Source organism: Schistocerca cancellata, chromosome 4, assembly GCF_023864275.1.
Source record: "Schistocerca cancellata isolate TAMUIC-IGC-003103 chromosome 4, iqSchCanc2.1, whole genome shotgun sequence".
NCBI lineage: Eukaryota > Metazoa > Arthropoda > Insecta > Orthoptera > Acrididae > Schistocerca > Schistocerca cancellata.
Window position 1 is genome coordinate 919,767,011 of NC_064629.1, and position 22,104 is coordinate 919,789,114.

A 22,104-nucleotide genomic window follows, 5' to 3' on the forward strand; every position below is an offset into this window, starting at 1 on the left:
CCCTGTATCAGGCCTCGCAGTACATCTGGCAACAGAAGCTTTTCAATTGTGTCAGCTGCTCAGACTCTCTTCAGTACCCTTCAGAGCCTCTGTGTGCTGTACACCGTTCATCCATTAGTGCAATGGGTCCAGGAAAGCTGTCACTTGTTCACTCACGATGTAGCCATTGTGATGTTTATGTGGGTTCCTGGTCATGTCGGTCTGATGGGAAATAAGGTCGCAGACGCTGCTGCAGTCCTCGTACCTTGGTCCACTAGTTCTTCCATTCCCTCCTATGGTCTCTGTGTTGCTGTCTGTCAGCAGGTGGTGTCACTTTGACATCACCACTTGTCCTCCCTTCATGGGAACAAGTTCCAGAGAATTAAGCCTCTCCCAGCAGCTTGGACAACCCCCTCTTAGCCCGATCACCACGAGCAGATCATTTTAGCTAGGTTGTGTATTTTTAGCCATCACCATTTGTTACATGGTGCTCCCCCACCACTTTGTGCTCATTGCCCTCAACCTTAGACGGTTTGACCTTTCCTGACGGAATGCTGAATGCCCTATTTTAACCACTTACATTCTCTTTTATGGTTGCCATCTGAGTTATCGGCTATTTTAGCGAATGATGTGCGGGCTGTCGACCGCGTTTTACTTTCTATCCATCGTAGCGATATGGTGAAGCAGGCCCTCTGTTTCTCTATGGTGTATTTTATGGACCTTTCTCCAAGTCCCTGTTTTTAGCTGTCTTTCCTTCCATCGATTGGACTTGACATGTAGTTGTTTTAAACTCCTTTTTTTGTTGTTACGTTCTATGGTTTTGTCATGGGTGCATATGACCCTAGTTGTTTTTGTGCCCTTAACCAAAACAAAAACCTTTCATGCCCTTTAAATCTTGTAACTGCCCAGAGTCTTTACAAGTTGTTAGTAACTTTTTCTTCACTGTATTTTATCTCTGCTATATTCGTAATTTCAAAAGTGCATTTCAGTTATCAATGTTAAAAGCTTTCTCTAAACCTACAAATGGTATAATTGAAGGTTTGTCTTTTTTTAAACCTATCAGCCAAGACAAGTCTTAGGGTCAGTATTGCCATGTGTGTTCTTACATTGTTCTGGAACCAAAATTATCTTTTCTGAGGTTCGCTTCCACCTATTTTTTCATTTTTCTGTCAATAATTGATGTTGGTATTTTGCAACCATGATTTCTTAAACTGATGGTTCGTTAGTAATGCACCTGCCTTTTGTGGAATTGAAATTATTTCATTCTTCTTGGAGCCTTGACGGTATTTCACCTGTCTCATATATCTTGCACACAACATGGGATAGTTTTGTCTCCCAAGCATCTTAATAATTTTGAGGAAATATCATCTACTCCAGGGGCCGTGTTTCAACTTAAGCCTTCATATCTACTACCTTATCTTCATCTTCTTCCTGTGCTTTAAAGTTCATTTCCTTTTTATAGACCTTCTATATATTCCTTCCACATTTCAGCTTTCCCTTCTTTTCTTAATACTGGCTTGCCTTCTGAGCTCTTGATGTTCATACAGATACTCCCATTTTATCCAAAGGTTTCTCTAATTTTCCTTGAAGCATCAATTATTTTGCCTGCAGTTCTGCATGCATCTACAGTTTGCATTTCTCTTCTAGCCAGGAACTTTGTCATTTTGAACTTTCTGTCAGTCTCATTTTTAGGCACATTTATAATCCTTTTCTACAGCTACATCTACATCTACATTTATACTCCACAAGCCACCCAACGGTGTGTGGCGGAGGGCACTTTACGTGCCACTGTCATTACCTCCCTTTCCTGTTCCAATCACATATGGTTAGCGGGAAGAACGATTACCGGAAAGCCTCCGTGCGCGCTCGAATCTTTCTGATTTTACATTCGTGATCTCCTCGGGAAGTATAAGTAGGGGGAAGCAATATATTCGATACCTCATCCAGAAACGCACCCTCTCGAAACCTGGATAGCAAGCTACACCGCGATGCAAAGCGCCTCTCTTGCAGAGTCTGCCACTTGAGTTTGGTAAACATCTCCGTAATGCTATCACGCTTACCAAGTAACCCTGTGACGAAACGTGCCGCTCTTCTTTGGATCTTCTCTATCTCCTCTGTCAACCCGACCTGGTACGGATCCCACACTGATGAGCGATACTAAAGTATAGGTCGAATGAGTGTGTTGCAAGCTGCCTCCTTTGTTGGCGGGCTACATTTTCTAAGGACTCTCCCAATGAATCTCAACTTGGCACCCGCCTTACCAACAATTAATTTTATATGATCATTCCACTTCAAATCGTTCCGTACGCATACTCCCAGATATTTTACAGAAGTAATAGCTACCAGTGTTTGTTCCGCTATCATATAATCATACAATAAAGGATCCTTCTTTCTATGTATTCGCCATACATTACATTTGTCTATGTTAAGGGTCAGTTGCCATGCCTTGCACCAAGTGTCTATCCGCTGCAGATCTTCCTATATTTCGCTGCAATTTTCTAATGCTGCAACTTCTCTGTATACTACAGAATCATCCGCGAAAAGCCACATGGAACTTTCGACACTATCTACTAGGTCATTTATATATATTGTGAAAAGCAATGGTCCCATAACACTCTTCTGTGGCACGCCAGAGGCCACCTTAACATCTGTAGACGTCTCTTCATTGGGAACAACATGCTGTGTTCTGTTTGCTAAAAACTCTTCAATCCAGCCACACAGCTGGTCTGATATTCTGTAGGCTCTTACTTTATCAGGCGACAGTGTGGAACTGTATCGAACGCCTTCCGGAAGTCAGGGAAAATGGCGTCTACCAGGGAGCCTGTATCTAATATTTTCTGGGTCTCATGAACAAATAAAGCGAGTTGGGTCTCACGCGATCGCTGTTTCCAGAATCCATGTTGATTCCTACAGAGTAGATTCTGGGTTTCCAGAAATGACATAATACGCGAGCAAAAAACATGTTCTAGAAGTCTACAACAGATCGATGTCAGAGTTTTTCGCATCTGCTCGATGACCCTTCTTGAAAACTGGAACTACCTGTGCTCTTTTACAATCATTTGGAACCTTCCATTCCTCTAGAGACTTGCGGTACACAGCTGTTAGAAGGGGGGCAAGTTCTTTCGCGTACTCTGTGTAGAATCGAATTGGTATCCCGTCAGGTCCAGTGAACTTTCCTCTGTTGAGAGATTTCAGTTGCTTTTCTATTTCTTGGACACTTATTTCGATGTCGGCCATTTTTTCGTTTGTGCGAGGATTTAGAGAAGGAACTGCAGTGCGGTCTTCCTCTGTGAAACAGCTTAGGAAAAAGGTGTTTAGTATTTCAGTTTTACGTGTGTCATCCTCTGTTTCAATGCCATTATCATCCCAGAGTGTCTGGATATGCTGTTTTGATCCACATTACTGATTTAATGTAAGACCAGAACTTTCTAGGATTTTCTGTCAAGTCGGTACATAGAATTTTACTTTTGAATTCACTGAACGTTTCACGCATAGCCCACCTTACACTAACTTTGACATTGTTTAGCTTCTGTTTGACTGAGAGGTTTTGGCTGCGTTCAAATTTGCAGTGAAGCTCTCTTTGCTTTCACAGTAGTTTCCTAACTTTGTTGTTGAACCGCGGTGGGTAGTCTGAAATCTGCCTTCTATTACTTACTCTTGCTAAACAGATAAACCTTCCTCCCTTATTTTACATCCCTATTTACTTCCATATTCAGGGATGCTGCAACAGCCTTATGATTACTGATTCCCTGTTCTGCACTTACAGAGTCGTAAAGTTCGGGTCTGTTTATTATCAGTAGGTCCAAGATGTTATCTCCACAAGTTGGTTCTCTGTTTAACTGCTCGAGGTAATTTTCGGATAGTGCACTCAGTATAATGTCACTCGATGCTCTGTCCCTACCACCCGTCCTAAACATCTGAGTGAGTGTCCCATGAAATCTCCACCTAAGACTATAACATGCTGAGAAAATTTATGTGAAATGTATTCCATATTTTCTCTCAGTTGTTCTGCCACTATTGCTGCTGAGTCGGGAGAATGGTAAAAGGAGCCAATTATTAACCTAGCTCGGTTGTTGAGTATAACCTCCACCCATAATAATTCACAGGAACTATGCACTTCTATTTCACTACAGGATAAACTTCTACTAACAGCAATGAACACGCCACCACCAGTTGCATGCAATCTATCCTTTGTAAATACCGTCTGTGCCTTTCAAAAAATTTCGGCAGAATTTATATCTGGCTTCAGCCAGCTTTCTGTACCTATAACGATTTCAGCTTCGGTGCTTTCTATCAGTGCTTGAAGTTCCGGTACTTTACCAATGCAGCTTCAACAGTTTACAATTAAAATTCCGATTGCTGCTTGGTCCTTGCATGTCCTGACTTTGCCCTGCACCCTTTGAGGCTGTTGCCCTTTCTGTACCTGCCTGAGGCCATCTAACCAAAAAAAACCGCCCAGTCCACACCACACAACCCCTGCTACCCATGTAGCCGCCTGCTGTATGTAGTGGACTCCTGACGTATCCAGCGGAACCCAAAACCCCACCACCCTATGGCGCAAGTCGAGGAATCTGCAGCCCACACGGTCACAGAACTGTCTCAGCCTCTGATTCAGACCCTCCACTCGGCTCTGTGCCAAAGGTCCGCAGTCAGTCCTGCCGACGATGCTGCAGATGGTGAGCTCTGCTTTCATCCCGCTAGCGAGACTGGCAGTCTTCAACAAATCAGATAGCCACCGAAAGCCAGAGAGGATTTCCTCTAATCCATAGTGACACACATCATTGGTGCCGACATGAGCGACCACTTGCAGATGGGTGCACCCTGTACCCTTCATGGCATCCGGAAGGACCCTTTCTACATCTGGAATGACTCACCTGGTATGCACACGGAGTGCACATTGGTTTTCTTCCCGTCCCTTGCAGCCACATCCCTAAGGGGCCCTATTACGCACCTGACGTTGGAGCTCCCAACTACCAGTAAACGCACCCTCTGCGACTGCCCGGATCTTGCAGACGAGAGGCAACCTCTGGAACACGACAAGCAGCCATGTCCGGCCGAAGATCAGTATCAGCCGAAGACAGAGTCTGAAACCAGTTCGTCAGACACTGGAGAGGCCTTCCGATCAGCCCTCTGGAATGTCTTTCGCCCCCTGCCACACCTCGAGGTCGAGACGACATCCCACTCTACCACGAGTGAGGGGTCAGCCTCATTGTGGGCAGTATCCTGGGCAGCCACAGCCGTAGTCTGATGGGGGGTGTGTGGGATGAGCTGGCCGTCCCCTACAAACCCCCGTCTGGATCCCCACAGTGATGCCCATTGGCAACGGCCTCAAGCTGTGTGACTGAAGCCAACACTGCCTGAAGCTGGGAGTGAAGGGATGCCAACTCAGCCTGCGTCCAAACACAGCAGTCGCAGTCCCTATCCATGCTATATACTGTTGTGCAAAGAACGTCTAAACTCTTCTACAGAGAGCACAAACAATCCGACACAAAATTTAAACGGTTATTAAAATACAAGACTGTCTAGTAAATGCAGTAATGCTGCTATTTGCGCACTGCTGGCACACTGTTCAGCGGCAGAAGGATGCTTTATATACTAAATTTCTTAATTATTATGTCCATTTGTTAATTAAATTCAGTATCTTGTTGGTTACATGTTGGTCCATATATTTTTATATATTTGATCCTCTGCTTTCTTCACTATATCACCTGTGAAAGCTACCCATTCATCTTCTATTGTGTTCCTTTCCTCCATTTCAGTGAGGTATTATCTAATGCTCCCTCTGAAGCTCTCAACCTGTGGTTCATTCTATTTATTCAAGCGCTGTCTCATAAATTTCCAAACTTTTTTCAGTCTCTTCAGTTTAAGTCTGCAATTCATAACCAATGAATGGTCAGAGTCCACATTTGCTGCAGAAAAAGTCTTGCAGTTTAAAATCTGGTTTTGAAATCTGTGCAGTAACATCATGTAATCAATCTGAAACCTTCGTGTCTCCAGGTCTCATCCACATATACAACCTTCTTACATGATTGTTAAACCAAGTAATTACTGAAAAGACTGCTTCCCCTCTTGTGACACACACTTGTTCTATATTGTACTATAGGTTTATTCAATTGGACCTTTTGTAACATTGGTAATTGTTACAGTAAGTGCAATGAAGTCTGCTGATTACACCAATTTTGTTGCTAACTGCTTGCATCCCTTCATTGCTGCTTTGTTAGCCACAAGATGTTACATTTTTAGTAAGGCACTTGTTCATGCCACAGAGCCAGAATTGTGTTAATGTTTTCATGATCCATGGTGAAAGCCAATTGATACTCTGGCCCCAAAATTCACAATATATAAAGCCTGTCAAGCCCATCTTAGACATTGGCTTGTGCCAACTTGGAGGTTACAGACTACTTCCTTTAACAACAAGAGTTGTGCGCATGTACTTCACCATCTGGTTCTCACTACCTTGTAAAATCCATGCAGTGGTGAAGTGGTGTGGTTTTGTGTGACTAAGGTGAATTGAAACACTTTTAAGTGGGTGGTCATAATGTTCTACCTGTTCAGTGTATGACTTATTTGTCAGTTTGCATGCAGGACCTAACAAAATCTACACTGTGCAAAAGATCTTTTAAGTTATTGTTTTGTGTTGCATAAATACTTCAGTCTAATGATCACTTTTACAAAAATAGTCCAAATATTAATGCTTTTGTATGTTTTATCCAGCTTAAAATGGATCGAAGATTCATTTGTAGCAGTTCCTGAACTTCATTCACAATTACAAGTTGTCTGTGATGAGAATATGAGACATTCTCAATATGTGACAGCCATGGAGAATCTTAAGCACATTTTTACAGTGCGTGAAAGTGTTGAGAGAACGAAACAGTGGATGATAAATGAAGGAAAACTTTTATACACACATCAGGTAACGTATTTTTATACAACATTTACTTTCATGTATTTAGTTGGGCATTTTTGTTTTACGCAGTAAAATTTGTTTATTTATTTGTGCATTTCTTTATTTGTATATGTTTGTTCCAGAGTTTGAGTGATCTAGAAAATTCTAGAGATGATCTTCTCTATGAACTACATAAGTTGCCTAATCAGGCCCCTGCAGATAAAAGCATGTTAGAAGCTTATTTCCAGGATGTGGAAGAGCTGTCCAATCTTTTGGAGAAGCAGATACGCCTTATCTTGAGCCGCACACTTAATACAGTGAGGAAAGAGCCCACAGTTATTGTAACTGCTCTTCGCATTATCGAGAGGGAAGAGAAAGCGGATAGTTTTGCTCTTCAGGTTGTCATAAATATTTGTTTTGAAATTAAGTCACCGGTCATGCAACACACACCATTCACCTTCCAATTTCTCATTTTTAGCGTCAAAAACAGAGTGGGTTTTTACCGCCAGGTAGACCAAAGAAATGGCGCGAGAAAGCTTTGGATGTGCTTGAAAAATCTGTAGCTCAACGGATTGAAGGTACACAAGTTGATGAGAGAGAAGACAATAAAATGTGGCTAGTGAGATACTTAGAGGTCAGTATATCATGTAGATAAGTATTCGATTCAAATGAAGTTAATCCAGTTTATTCATGCATAAAAATACAAGAACTCTTGTGTTCATATTGACTAGTTGTGTATTTAATTTTATGAAAGTGCAAATTTTGATGGTGGTGTGTTCTGCAAAAGACGATAACCTGATAAATTTCCGGTGGTTATGAAATCACCACAAATTGGATTTGGGACTGTTATTAATGCATTTTCAAAATTTTTATCCTAATAACCCAGACAATGGTCTGAAAGAATTGTTTGTATTATTTGTTTGAAGTAGCAAGCAATTTGCACTATCATACATTTGAACGGAATGAGATTCTCACTCTGCAGCGGAGTGTGCGCTGATATGAAACTTCCTGGCAGATCAAAACTGTGTGCTGGACCGAGACTCGAACTCAGGACCTTTGCCTTTCGCGGGCAAGTGCTCTACCAACTGAGCTACCCAAGCACGACTCAAGCCCCGTCCTCACAGCTCTAATTTCCTCATTGTCAATTTTACATGAAACCATAATATTAAATTCTTCTTCCAAGACAGTTTGCCTCATTTTTATGGAACGTACAAACAGTACTTGCTAATAGCTTTTCTATTAATATTTTGTGAGCAGATAGAACTGTCCTTTGAAGCTTCAGAATAATTTACTTCTGATTGCAGTCTTACTCTGAGAGAGCACACTGTTTTATTTTTGTTTACAATATACAGATCCTGCACTTTGTCACAGTTCATAATAAGGAAACATTATTTTTCCAAATCTGTCATAATAAAGATGTTTTATGAATTTCTTAAATTAAAGTGACTGTAAATTGGAACTTTTGGAGGCCACATTTAATTACTTCCCATATTGATGAAAGGGGAGCTAGTTGCTCATCTTGATTAGGGTATTCCTCATTTCAGGACACAATGAGAGAGAATCAAAGCCCTGACAAGGATATGGTTCAGTTGTTCCAGTCCAGGATGATACTGGGGTGACAAGGGAGGTGGTCTTTTGTAGTTAATTTTTGGGGTAGTGGGAGGATTGGGGGTATGTAAGGATATGGCATGGTAAATCTGTCTGTGTGGACTAGGTTTGGTGGTAGTGCCTATCTGTAAAGACATGTTCATCCTTTTGATACCGAAGAGGAGTAGTGAATCCTTGGCCAGATTATTCATATTTCTCAGTTGGTTACTTCATTGGCGAAGCTCAATTTGCGAATAACCAAAGCTACCAGAGCATAAACACGAGGGATCCTGAGGGATATTATGCCAAATTCTGTCCAACTGGTGTGTTAATCATCAACATCCCAAGCTGGTTGGAGGGCTCGGCCCATAATGCTCCAAATGTTCTCAATTGGGAGGAGATCCGGTAACCTTGCTGGCTAAGGTAGGGTTTGGCAGTACAAGCTCTTGCTATGTGCAAGTGGGCATTATCTTGTCGAAATATAAGTCCAGGATGGCCTGCCATGAAGGGCAAGAAAATGGCACCTAGAATATCGGTAACATACCACTGTGCTGCAGACTGCTGCGGATGACAACCAAAGGCATCCTGCTATGAAATGAAATGGCTCCTGAGACCATCACTCCTGGTTGTCGGTCCATGCAGCGGCCAAGTCAGGTTGATATCCCACTGCTGTCTGGAGTGTCTCCAGACACATCTTAAACAGTCGTCAAGGCTCAGTTCAAAGCAGGATTCATCTTCACCACTGAAGCCAGTTCTACTCCAGTCGATATTTCAGGCCAAATGTGCCAACACCACTACAAATTGGCTTGGTGTACAGAGGTCAATGGTGGTCGGCTCAAAGGGCACCGTGAACTCGACCCCCTCTCTGTGAAGAGTCACCTACTAATGCTCCGTGTGATCACTGGAGCACCAGCTGCACATTGGGTGAATGGTGCCTCTGATTGCTCTGTCCTCACATTCTCATATCTGTAGGTCGACTGCTTCCTTATTGATGCTGCATTCGGCCATGGTTCACCCATTCCTGCCCACATTGTTGAATAGGGGCATTGCTCCTATTCAAATGTTGAGCTATTCTCCCGTTACTCCAACTGTCTTCTTTGAGCCCATCTTCAATTCCTCTGTCAAACACTGGCATCTATATGTATTGTTCAGGCACCTGTTGGCAAGTCTTAGTTACTGTCCAACTGAGTACTCCAAATGAAATTTGCAAAGACTTTATGCCCTGGTGTCGACAAGTCCCCTGTTTGCTATCCATGCTAGCTGCATGGTTGAATTGCACTGCAGTGTCACACATTCATCCATTGGCCACCAAAGTTAATAATTTTCCATTGATACTTGCCCGAATATCAATTCGTGGCCAGTTTTGTTTAGTGTACTTGAACATATAGAAGAAAAGGGTTAATAATGATATTATGATTGTCTTACCTTTCACTTATACATTTTCTTTGTGTTATATCTCCATCCTGGCTATACCTAATTTACTGTGGAACCTCCTCAATTTTTTTTTTTTTTTTTTTTTTATATATTTAATATTGTGCGTTAAATGAATTAACCTTTGTAGTACCACTTTCAGTATTATGCAAAGTGGAATTAAATTAATAAACTGAATTATTATTCTGGAAGCACAAAATGATACAGAAAGAAAATGCTTGTGCCATATGAGGGGGGAAAAAAAATCATAACACTTCCCGCTTCATTGATTTTCTGTCCTAATGAGGTAAAATAAGTTTATGTCAAATCACAATATAATATATTATTTGGAGATATTTGTTGCTTTGTTATTCTCCTTTCTTTGACTTTAACTGAAGAATATTTTTCCTCCTCCTCCTTCCAGATGACATCTATATTGATGAATGTTGTTTGCAATTTTCTGTGCACACTAATTAATTTCTTTACCCCCACAGCTCACAAGACAGCTTATCCTGGAAGACCTGAGAGTTGTAAAGACATTGTGTGTGCCTTGCTTTCCACCACAGTGGGATATTTTGAATACATATGTTCACATGTATCACAAATGTCTGTCTAGACACGTAAGTAGAAAAGTGTAAGTCGAAATGTAATTCTTCCTAACCGTGCACAGTGCTTAAAACTTTATTTAACAGACTAAAAAATAGGCGAACTTGTGCTCTGATTCTAAATAACAGATACTTAACACATACTTCAGCAAAAAATTGTGCTGTGGAAATTGGAAACTGTAACTGCTTTTCCTGCTTGATTTTCGATTGGCGCTGGTTCTCATTATGTATTCAAACAAATCTGCATTGTGATACTTTTTGGCCCTCAGACTGGTCTTCATTAGAATACTAAAATGCAGAAAGTGAGTATGCTTGGATTGGACTTTCCTGTGTTATAATTTTGTGTGTTTGATACAACTGTATTTTGTCTTTTTGCAGCTGCAGGAGCTGATCAGCAATGGCCTGGAAGGCAATGAGTATGTTTCCATACTTTCATGGATAATGAATACATATGTTGGTCCAGAACTAATGCAGCACCCAGAACTAAATATTCAGTCTGTTGGACCACTCTTAAACAATGCAATTGTAGAAGATCTACAACAGAAATATTTAAGTGTGAGTTTCTTAACTATGAACTAAATTCAGAGTACTCTGTCTTGAAAAAATAACAGATTTTTGGCTCCCCTTCTGTTTGTAGAATATGCAAAAGAACTATATTGAGTGGATGCAAAAAACGTTGGAAACAGAAAAAACAGACTGGAACAGTGGGGCTTTACCAGAAGTTGGTGATCAAGAAGGTTATTATCACACTGCTGCTCCAGTCATTGTGTTTCAAATGATTGATCAGAATCTTCAGGTAACAAGAACTATCAGGTAATATACTTTCAGTATTTAGTATTGTTATGGCATGGAAAGAATGCACCTTCTCTGGTATGCAGCAATTCGCTGATTAAAAGAAAATATTGTACTTAGTAATATTTACTATAAAGGCATATTACTTGCTCTCAGTATCTTTAGTGAATAATTTTTGTGTGATACTAATTAAGTTGTGATACGTAACAGGTGTCCATGTATAGGTCAATAGTAGCTAAATTGCTATTTCTCTCTGCATATATCCAAGCAGTAAACATAAAATGTAATTCCAAATCAAAAGTAAGGGGCACCCCCCCACCGTTTGTATAATATAACTTAGATTATTTGTTACTGGGAAAAGCTAAGATTGTTTAATATCATGACAGAGAATTCAAAGAGGTCTGGGATACACTTCTTGAGATCTGCCCTCCCCCGCCTTCCTCCTCCGCCTCCTCCTCCACATGGGTCAACAAAGCAAAAGTGTGGTTTGCCACATGACGCTAATGAACAAGTTGCCAACCAACCGTATCCCAGACATGTTTGAACATGTAAAACAAAGGAAGCACTGGTACCAGTCATTCTTTGAAGAAGCAATCCATGTTCCCTACCATGTGCTCATAGGAAAACTATCAAAATGTGGGATGTGGAGTTGTCTGAAGGTGGATTAGTACCAAGGGCTTTAAAATCTCTCCGATGTAGTAGCAGTTTCTGTTCAGGTAGCGTTAAATGTAAAACCATGAATGTTCTATTTCATTCCAGTGGTGCCCCAATCAATCACACTTCATGTTGAACCAATATGCCAAGAAACTGCAGGCTGTCATGATTGTGATCATCAAAATTGCATCTAACACAGTGGTTGCCAAACGTATGAAGCTTCTGAGCCACTGTACTGTTTTTGAGTCCAACTGGGGGGCATTAAAAGAAATGGGACAAAAATAAGTACTTTAAAAGATCTTAAAGTTGTTTGTTGTCTGTAAATTTATATTTCTAGTAAATGTGAAAGTGTAGTGAGTAATAAATTACAAATGTAAGAACAGATTTTTGTATCAGCCTTACTAGCTTTAATGAGGGGATGGCACTTTTTTTGTCATCAACAGGTGTTCTTTTTAGTGTTGGGAGAATGGGTAGTGGCTGTCATTCAAATATAGTTGTCAGTATTCACTAATGAGTCTGTTTCTCTACTTGTTTTATATAAATTTCATACTAGTAAAAGAAACCTCACATAGGTATGTAAAGCTGAACGTTGCCTTCACTTTAGGACCAAACTGGACATAAAGTGAGTAGTTTACTTTAGGAGCAAGAGATGAAATGTTTTCAGAGCTTGAAGAAAGTGATTTTAAAGATAAATCATTTTGAAAATCATTTCCAGCTCCACCAAAGCAGGGTCTTCTGTGAAGGGTGAGCGTTTTATTGAGAGGAAAAATGGTTTTTTGAATTTTTTTTGAATTTTCCTTTTTAATTGTCTTTCATGTGACACACTGTACTTCTCTTTGGTAAGACAATGGCTGAGCCTGGGCCTGCATAGTACTGGATGTTTTGCGGAACACCCATGCTCAGTCGATGTAAACACCATCCCATGTAGTACTGCTGACGAAGGGACACACAATGATGCAAGCTCTGCCCATCAATAGGACAGTGGGGGGGAGGGGCACATGGGACGCACCAGATGGGTTGATGAGAATGTGTCAGTAGTCAGTACTGGGAATGCTCTCTTGCCTGCCAGCTGAGTCCACAACTGATGTCTACTAGTTCCTCCCTTTGGGGGCGCAATGCCTCTCAATTTAACTGCAGCAGCCTCCGATTGTCATAGCGAGTTTGAGTTAGTGTAACCCATAGGCATAGGCATAAGCTTTTGGAGAAATAACATCTTCACTGGTGACTGGAAACAGTATTTTCTTTTGAAAGTTTACTCCTAACACCACCAGACACTTCACTCATTTTCCCATCCTGCCCAAGTTCAGCATTTACACTTATTTAGACTCAATGTTCCATGACATAAATAGAGGAGTCTTCACCATAAACCTTTGTAAAACATGATTTAACAGACTGTTCAGCAATTGAAAATACTTTTGAAATCTTGGAAGCATTTTTGAATTCACTTCTCTACTCCGAAAGAATGTCAATGTATTGATGTTGAAGAACTTGTCATCAAGGGTTTGTTTAAAACAGAAAAAGTGTCACATTTTGAATCTCTACATCTACTAAGCCAAACTTAGTAGGAAGCAGTAAATACTGAAGTAGAATTCCATGTACTCTAACTTTGTTCACTACTTTTATGACTGTTTCCGTTATGTTGTTCGTGGTTAAATGCTTTCCACACAGTGACTGCTGGTGTATTACATGATGTTAAGCCAGAAATTTTGGAAAGCTATTATTTTTCCAACACAAGGCTATGAATACCTTTTCTCTCCTTTCCATCGCAGGAGCCCCATCAGTTGCTAAGCCCACAATGTTCTTTACAGGAATGTTGAATGAGGCAGCACAGTGGTTAGCAGACTGGACTCACATTTGGGAGAACGATGGTTCAAACCCACGTCTGAACATCCACATTTAGGTTTTCCATGATTTCTCTTAATCACTTAAGGTAAATGCCTGGATGCTTCCTTTGGAAGGGCATGGCTGATTTCCTTCTCTGTTCTTCTCTAATCCGAGCTCATGCTCCATCTCTAATGTACTTGCTGTCGACAGGATGTTAAACACTAATCTCCTCCACCTCTTTACAGGAATGTTTTCAGAGTTGGTTTGTTTATAAATAACACTTCTGCTACTAGTCAAGGTTATCTTTTATTTTTATTTTACGTGACATGTATCAGTAAATGATTCTCGTTTTCAAGTGTCTTCTTCCCCCTGTACTATGCCACTTATTCGGGATGTTTTTGATGTGTGAGGTTCTGCAGTATTCTGTTGGTCAAAAATGCTTTAATAGGATGCCAGTAGATGTGCTCTTGATGTATGTTGACGACGAATTGAGATATTGGGGTACAGTACTGCTCATCGTGGCAGTCACATACAACAAAGCGGAGCAAAACAGTACGGGCTTCATACCGTTTTTCCTGCTCCAAGGTCTTGAGGCTGAAACGACAATGGATACACTCTTGTTGTTTTAGTTGGACGATACTCAGGTTGACTGTGAAACACCACATCGCCAGGACCAAAGAAGCAATACTGCTTGGTCACATACGGATCCTGGACACTCAGGTGCTCTAGAGCAGCATCTAGAAGCATGTGCAACAGAAGTATAGTTCCATAACAGATCGTATATAATAACTATTTACCAAGCACCTGCAGGAAATTAAAATCTATTCATAAATCATCTGGAAGCTCTTTTGGGTTATTTAACAGGAAGAAACAAAGAAATTTTGATTGCTGGTGACTTTAATACAGATTTTCTAATGCAATCTTCTAGTAAACATTTACTGCAGTTAGTAATGTTGTCTTTCAATCTAACTCACACTGTAAACTTTCCAACTAGGATCACTAAATCCTCAAGGACAGCCATTGATAACATTTTTATAGACAAATCAAATGAACAAAATTGTATCATAAAACCTGTAATAAATGGACTATCAGATCATGACATGCAGCTCCTTGTTTTAGATGTAAATTCTAAGCAGATTATCAATACTGCTAAATCTGAGTACAGGAGAGTAGTCAATCAACCAAAAATTGAGTGTTTTAGAAAACTGCTCAAAGATATGAACTGGAAAGATGTTTATAGTGCTCATGACATGAATGAAAAATATAACATTCATGAACAATGTCAGTACCATGTTTAAAAACTGTTTTCCTCTAAAAGTTACTCAAATTAAACAGAAATCTATAATAAAACCATGGATTGCACAAGGAATAAAGATTTCCTGTCAGACAAAAAGAAAAATGTATCTGTGGACCAAGAATAGCTCCAATGCTGATGATTTAGCTAAATACAAGGTTTACTGTAAAATATTAAAAAAAGTAATTCAGACATCTAAACAAATACACTACGAGAAGAAGATAGCAATTTCAGGGAACAAAATAAAAATGATATGTGATATGGTGAAAGAGGAGACTGGTAGAACCAGAAAGGAACAGGAGCAAAAAGCACTAAGGGTAGATGACACATTAGTAACCGATGGACATAGTATGGCAAATCAATTTAAAAAGTACTTTATATCCGTTACTGATAGAATGGGATTGTCAGGATCAGTAAATAATGCCCTTGAATATCTGAAACTAGCCTTTACAAATAGCTTCAGGTACATGAATATGTCACTCACTTCACCAAAAGAAATAACTTCCATAATAAAATCTTTAAAAACAAAGCATTCTAGTGCTTATGATGAAATATCAACAAAGTTAATTAAGGCATGTTCTTGTGAGTTTAGTACAATTCTAAGTTACTTGTGTAACCAGTCAATTATAACTGGGACATTTCCTGGCTGGCTTAAATATGCAGATGTTAAGCCTCTATTCAAGAAAGGGGATAAAAAGATACTATCAAACTACAGACCGATTTCACTTTTGCCAGCATTCTCAAAAATTTTAGAAAAAGTAATGTACAGGCAGCTTCTCAACCATCAGACCACAAATAACATATTATCAAAAACACAGTTTGGATTTCTGAAGGGTTCTGATATCGAGAAGGCTATTTACACCTACAGTGAAAATGTACTTAATTCATTAAACAACAAATTACAAGCAGCAGGTATTTTCTGTGATTTGTCAACGACATTAGATTGTGTGAACCACAACATCCTTTTAAATGAATTAGAATTCTGTGGTGTCATGGGCAGTGCTGCAAAATGGTTCAAGTCATACCTCACTAACAGGAAACAAAGGGTGTCAGTACAAGGGACTAGTGAATTAAGTCATCAGTCATCATCAGAATGGGAAGAAATTACATGTGGTGTCCCACAAGGATCCATCTTAGGGCCATTGCTTTTTCTTGTGTACATTAATGATCTCTCATCAGTTACACTGCCAGAAGCAGAGTTCGTTTTGTTTGCAGATGACACAAGTATTGCAATAAATAGTATGTAGAGTGTAGTTCTACAAAGACCTGCTAACGATATTTTCATGGATATTAATAAATGGTTTAAAGCCAACTCACTGACATTGAACTTCGAAAAGACTCACTATATGCAATTCAGAACCTGTAAGAGGTTTCCACCCAGAATATGCATAAAGTATGAAGAAGAGCAGATAGAAGAGGTTGACAGTCTTAAATTCCTGGGATTACAACTTGATAATAAATTCAGTTGGGAGTCAGGCTGAACAGTGAAGGGGGAGGCGTGTTTATAGCGGTAAGAAGTGCAATAGTATCGAAGGAAATTGACGGAGATCCGAAATGTGAAATGATTTGGGTGAAGGTCGCGGTTAAAGCAGGCTCAGACATGGTAATTGGATGTCTCTATAGGCCCCCTGGCTCAGCAGCTGTTGTGGCTGAGCACCTGAAGGATAATTTGGAAAATATTTCGAGTAGATTTCCCCACCATGTTATAGTTCTGGGTGGAGATTTTAATTTGCCGGATATAGACTGGGAGACTCAGACGTTCATAACGGGTGGCAGGGACAAAGAATCCAGTGAAATTTTTTTAAGTGCTTTATCGGAAAACTACCTTGAGCAGTTAAACAGAGAACCGACTCGTGGCGATAACATATTAGACCTTCTGGTGACAAACAGACCCGAACTATTTGAAAAAGTTAACGCAGAACAGGGAATCAGTGATCATAAAGCGGTTACGGCATCGATGATTTCAGCCGTAAATAGGAATATTAAAAAGGGTAGGAAGATTTTTCTGTTTAGAAAAAGTGACAAAAAGCAGATTTCAGTGTACCTGTTGGCTCAACACAAAAGTTTTGTCTCAAGTACTGATAGTGTTGAGGATCAGTGGACAAAGTTCAAAACCATCGTACAATATGCGTTAGATGAGTATGTGCCAAGCAAGATCGTAAGAGATGGAAAAGAGCCACCGTGGTTCAACAACCGAGTTAGAAAACTGCTGCGGAAGCAAAGGGAACTCCACAGCAAACATAAACATAGCCAAAGCCTTGCAGACAAACAAAAATTACGCGAAGCGAAATGTAGTGTGAAGAGAGCTATGCGAGAGGCGTTCAATGAATTCGAAAGTAAAGTTCTATGTACTGACTTGGCAGAAAATCCTAAGAAATTTTGGTCTTATGTCAAAGCGGTAGGTGGATCAAAACAAAATGTCCAGACACTCTGTGACGAAAATGGTACTGAAACAGAGGATGACAGACTAAAGGCCGAGATACTAAATGTCTTTTTCCAAAGTTGTTTCACAGAGGAAGATTGCACTGTAGTTCCTTCTCTAGATTGTCGCACAGATGACAAAATGGTAGATATCGAAATAGACGACAGAGGGATAGAGAAGCAATTAAAATCGCTCAAAAGAGGAAAGGCCTCTGGACCTGATGGGATACCAGTTCAATTTTACACAGAGTACGCGAAGGAACTTGCCCCCCTTCTTGCAGCGGTGTACCGTAGGTCTCTAGAAGAGCGTAGCGTTCCAAAGGATTGGAAAAGGGCACAGGTCATCTCCATTTTCAAGAAGGGACGTCGAACAGATGTGCAGAACTATAGACCTATATCTCTAACGTCGATCAGTTGTAGAATTTTGGAACACGTATTGTGTTCGAGTATAATGACTTTTCTGGAGACTAGAAATCTACTCTGTAGGAATCAGCATGGGTTTCGAAAAAGACGGTCATGTGAAACCCAGCTCGCGCTATTCGTCCACGAGACTCAGAGGGCCATAGACACGGGTTCACAGGTAGATGCCGTGTTTCTTGACTTCCGCAAGGCGTTCGATACAGTTCCCCACAGTCGTTTATTGAACAAAGTAAGAGCATATGGACTATCAGACCAATTGTGTGATTGGATTGAGGAGTTCCTAGATAACAGGACGCAGCATGTTATTCTCAATGGAGAGAAGTCTTCCGAAGTAAGAGTAATTTCAGGTGTGCCACAGGGGAGTGTCATAGGACCGTTGCTATTCACAATATACATAAATGACCTGGTGGATGACATCGGAAGTTCACTGAGGCTTTTTGCAGATGATGCTGTGGTGTATCGAGAGGTTGTAACAATGGAAAATTGTACTGAAATGCAGGAGGATCTGCAGCGAATTGACGCATGGTGCAGGGAATGGCAACTGAATCTCAATGTAGACAAGTGTAATGTGCTGCGAATACACAGAAAGATAGATCCTTTATCATTTAGCTACAAAATAGCAGGTCAGCAACTGGAAGCAGTTAATACCATAAATTATCTGGGAGTACGCATTAGGAGTGATTTAAAATGGAATGATCATATAATGTTGATTGTCGGTAAAGCAGATGCCAGACTGAGATTCATTGGAAGAATCCTAAGGAAATGCAATCCGAAAACAAAGGAAGTAGGTTACAGTACGCTTGTTCGCCCACTGCTTGAATACTGCTCAGCAGTGTGGGATCCGTACCAGATAGGGTTGATACAAGACAGAGAGAAGATCCAACGGAGAGCAGCGCGCTTCGTTACAGGATCATTTAGTAATCGCGAAAGCGTTACGGAGATGATAGATAAACTCCAGTGGAAGACTCTGCAGGAGAGACGCTCAGTAGCTCGGTACGGGCTTTTGTCAAAGTTTCGAGAACATACCTTCACCGAAGAGTCAAGCAGTATATTGCTCCCTCCTATGTATATCTCGCGAAGAAACCATGAGGATAAAATCAGAGAGATTAGAGCCCACACAGAGGCATACCGACAATCCTTCTTTCCACGAACAATACGAGACTGGAATAGAAGGGAGAACCGATAGAGGTACTGAAGGTACCCTCCGCCACACACCGTCAGGTGGCTTGCGGAGTATGGATGTAGATGTAGTAGTACACCACAGAACTGCAGAAACGCCTAACAAATTTGTATTTGCAATTCGAGTGTTAGCAGACATAGGCAACATAAAAATGAAAAAGCTTGCATACTTTCATTCCATAATGTCATATGGTATAATATTTTGGGGTAACTCTTAAAGTCAAACAAAAGTTTTCGGAGTCCAAAAACGTGCAATACGTATTATTTGTGGAGTAAATTCACGGACGTCATGTAGAAACCTCTTCAAAGAACTGGGTATACTAACCACTGCCTCTCAGTATATTTAGTTCTTAATGAAATTTGTCCTAAATAATATATCTCTTTTTCTAACAAACAGCTCAGTTCATTCATACAATACCGGGAACAAAAATGATCTGCACAAGGACTTAAAAGCACTTACTTTAGTTCAAAAAAGGGTCCACTACTCAGGAACACTCATCTTCAATAATTTGCCAGCAAACATAAAAAATTTAGTTACAAATAAAGATCAGTTTAAAAGGAGCCTGAAAGACTTACTAGTGGCCAACTCCTTCTACTCCATTGACGAATTTTTTAGTAGAAACAAATGATGTGTTGTATATATTCATACTATTAGTATTGTTATTCCAGCTTTAAAAAATTGACATGTTCCACATCCACAAGGATCTCCTCAGTATGGATCTAAGGAACGAAAAACTAATCTAATTTAATCTAAGAGAGTGCTGCAATGCCAAGCACCAATCAGGGACAGTGAGATATAGCCCACAGGATCCAGTTTGAATTTGTATGCCTGTGCATGGAGTAAGGATTAAAGTACCACTTTGTGCCATATCATATGCTTCCTTGCTTGTCGGATGTCACATAGAAAGTAGAATATTATGACCCTTCATCAAGATGACAAAAGCACAGGTATGTCATTCATATCCTCTGCGTGAAGCCCTGCTACAGTCCAGAGGTGCAGATTGACAAAGGAAGGTTCAAGGAAACTGGTCGATCACAAGGCTTTGACAGGAGGGGCTAGTTTCAATGCTCATCATAGTGAAGATGATGTAACATGACCAGAATGTGAGGAGTCACCAGTGACTCCGTATGGAAGACAACTGACAAAATCTACAGTCGGAGTGCAGTAGTTGGCTCCAATGAGAATTTCTGAAACATTAGGTCACTGTTTCTTCTAGAAACTGAACAGTGCCACAACCAATGGTGCGTGCAGTGTGGTGTAGTGATTAGCATCACTGGTTGCTGTGCTGTGGTTTACCAGTTCAACCATTGTGACAAGCAGTTATTTGCTGTTTAGTACTTACAGTTTATGGAATGTTCTTCAAATATGTTTTGCTTCTATATTTTGTGATCTTAAATATTTGTATAAATACCAACATTCTGGAATATTCAGTGTTTGTGTAAATAGCAGTACTCTCCATCCAAAGTTTGATTTTGTTCTGGCTGTACATTAGTGTCAGTAATAATTGTGCTGCATTTCATATATATTTCTCATTATCTTGCATTTCATTGGCTGAATTTAGAAAGTAATTGATGTTCTCATTTCACATGAATCATTCTACATTAAATCTAAATAATGTCTAAGTGGAAGGAATGTGATTTAGATGGTGGTATGACCATGATGATTTTTGGTTTTTATTAATTTCAAGTAAATACTAAGATGTTTGAGCAAGGACACAGACAATTTTTTTTCTGTATTCTGGACCAACTGGTGTAATGCTCAATCTCAAGGCTCGGTATTCGAGAATTATTGAACTACGTCAAAAGTTATGGAAGACTAATGCTATTTAACCCTTATAAATGTGGGTAAATCACCAAACCAATACTTTCCATTTCATTTGAATGTTGACATCTGTGAATAAGAATAAATAAACTTTTCTAGCAAAGTGAGAGGGTTTTAAGAGTATTTTAATTGCACAGTGCATCTTTAGAAGTAAAATTGTTGTCCTCAAATGTAGTGTAGCCTTTAATGTGAGTGAGTGAGTTTGTCAACATGTCGTGTTAACTGACTTGTGTAACTGGCTCTTTGTGGCATGTTTCGCCCATAATACTGAAAACTGCTAAACAATGACTTGATAAACTGCATAGAGTAGCTTGGTAGTCAGTTCACTCGTGCACTAAAGAACATACCAAAATTTCATTTATTAAGGACAACCAAATATTATTTTACTGGTACACCCCATTATCTGCAGTGTAAAGTTATACATTTTTAGACAAAGTAATGTGTCCTTGAGATGTTCATACTTAAAATGTTAATTTGGTGTTCAAAAAATTCCAGCCAGGACCTCACATTTAGAGCACTGATTCTCAGCATGGAACAAGTAACGCAATACGGAAAGATGTATGGTGAAGCGATAGTGGAATTCAAAAAGAAGCATTTTGAAGATAGGAGTCAGGTAGGTCATTGTTTCAGTGTTTGTGGTCATTGTTAAAGTATAAGCACCATGTAGTACAGTGTGTAGGCACAGGAGTGTTTTCATATAATTAAATGAACTTTTCCCGTAATATTTCTTTATTATGCAGTACTCATTTTCAAAATTGCGTCAAGGTTTCAATAAAAGACATTTTTGTTATTTATTTGAAAAGCAAAGTTTATGCTACATTATGAAATGAAAATCTTCTTTACATAGTAGTGTAGAAAAGATGACACATTCTGTGACATCACTACTTCTTTTGTTGTAATCTCATTGAAGAGGTTCTTGAGTAAATTTCTTCATTAAATCATCACTGGTAACAAGAGTCCGGATAGCAGTACAAAAAAGATGAAACAGAGTGGTCACAGTGGAAGCCAACTGAACGTTCAATCGCTACACGAAGATTACTGCATAATGAGCTCAAATTTGTCATTTCGCTCATGCATTACAAGACTTTAAGGCATCGTTGTGTCATTCCCACGAAATTTCTGTTTGTGAGTACTCTTGTCACCTAATTACTGAGAGGAAGAGGAGAAAATGTCTCAATACCGTATTTACTCGAATCTAAGCCTCACTTTTTTCCGGTTTTTGTAATCCAAA

At 39.9% G+C, this 22,104-nt stretch overlaps 1 protein-coding gene across 4 annotated transcripts in view; it reads left to right on the forward strand.

The window, feature by feature from the left end:
• LOC126185092 (exocyst complex component 3) overlaps positions 1-22,104 on the forward strand; it is a 61,443-nt gene that overhangs the window by 36,037 nt on the left and 3,302 nt on the right. For all 4 annotated transcript variants that reach the window (XR_007536945.1, XM_049927894.1, XM_049927893.1 and 1 more), the window contains 7 exons: positions 6,694-6,892; positions 7,009-7,263; positions 7,344-7,499; positions 10,357-10,482; positions 10,846-11,022; positions 11,105-11,280; positions 21,369-21,486. Coding sequence is in view for 3 of the 4 variants with exons in the window: in XM_049927894.1 (XP_049783851.1) it covers positions 6,694-6,892; positions 7,009-7,263; positions 7,344-7,499; positions 10,357-10,482; positions 10,846-11,022; positions 11,105-11,280; positions 21,369-21,486 (1,207 nt within the window). In the remaining variant the exon portion in view is untranslated. The remainder of the gene's footprint in view (positions 1-6,693; positions 6,893-7,008; positions 7,264-7,343; positions 7,500-10,356; positions 10,483-10,845; positions 11,023-11,104; positions 11,281-21,368; positions 21,487-22,104) is intronic.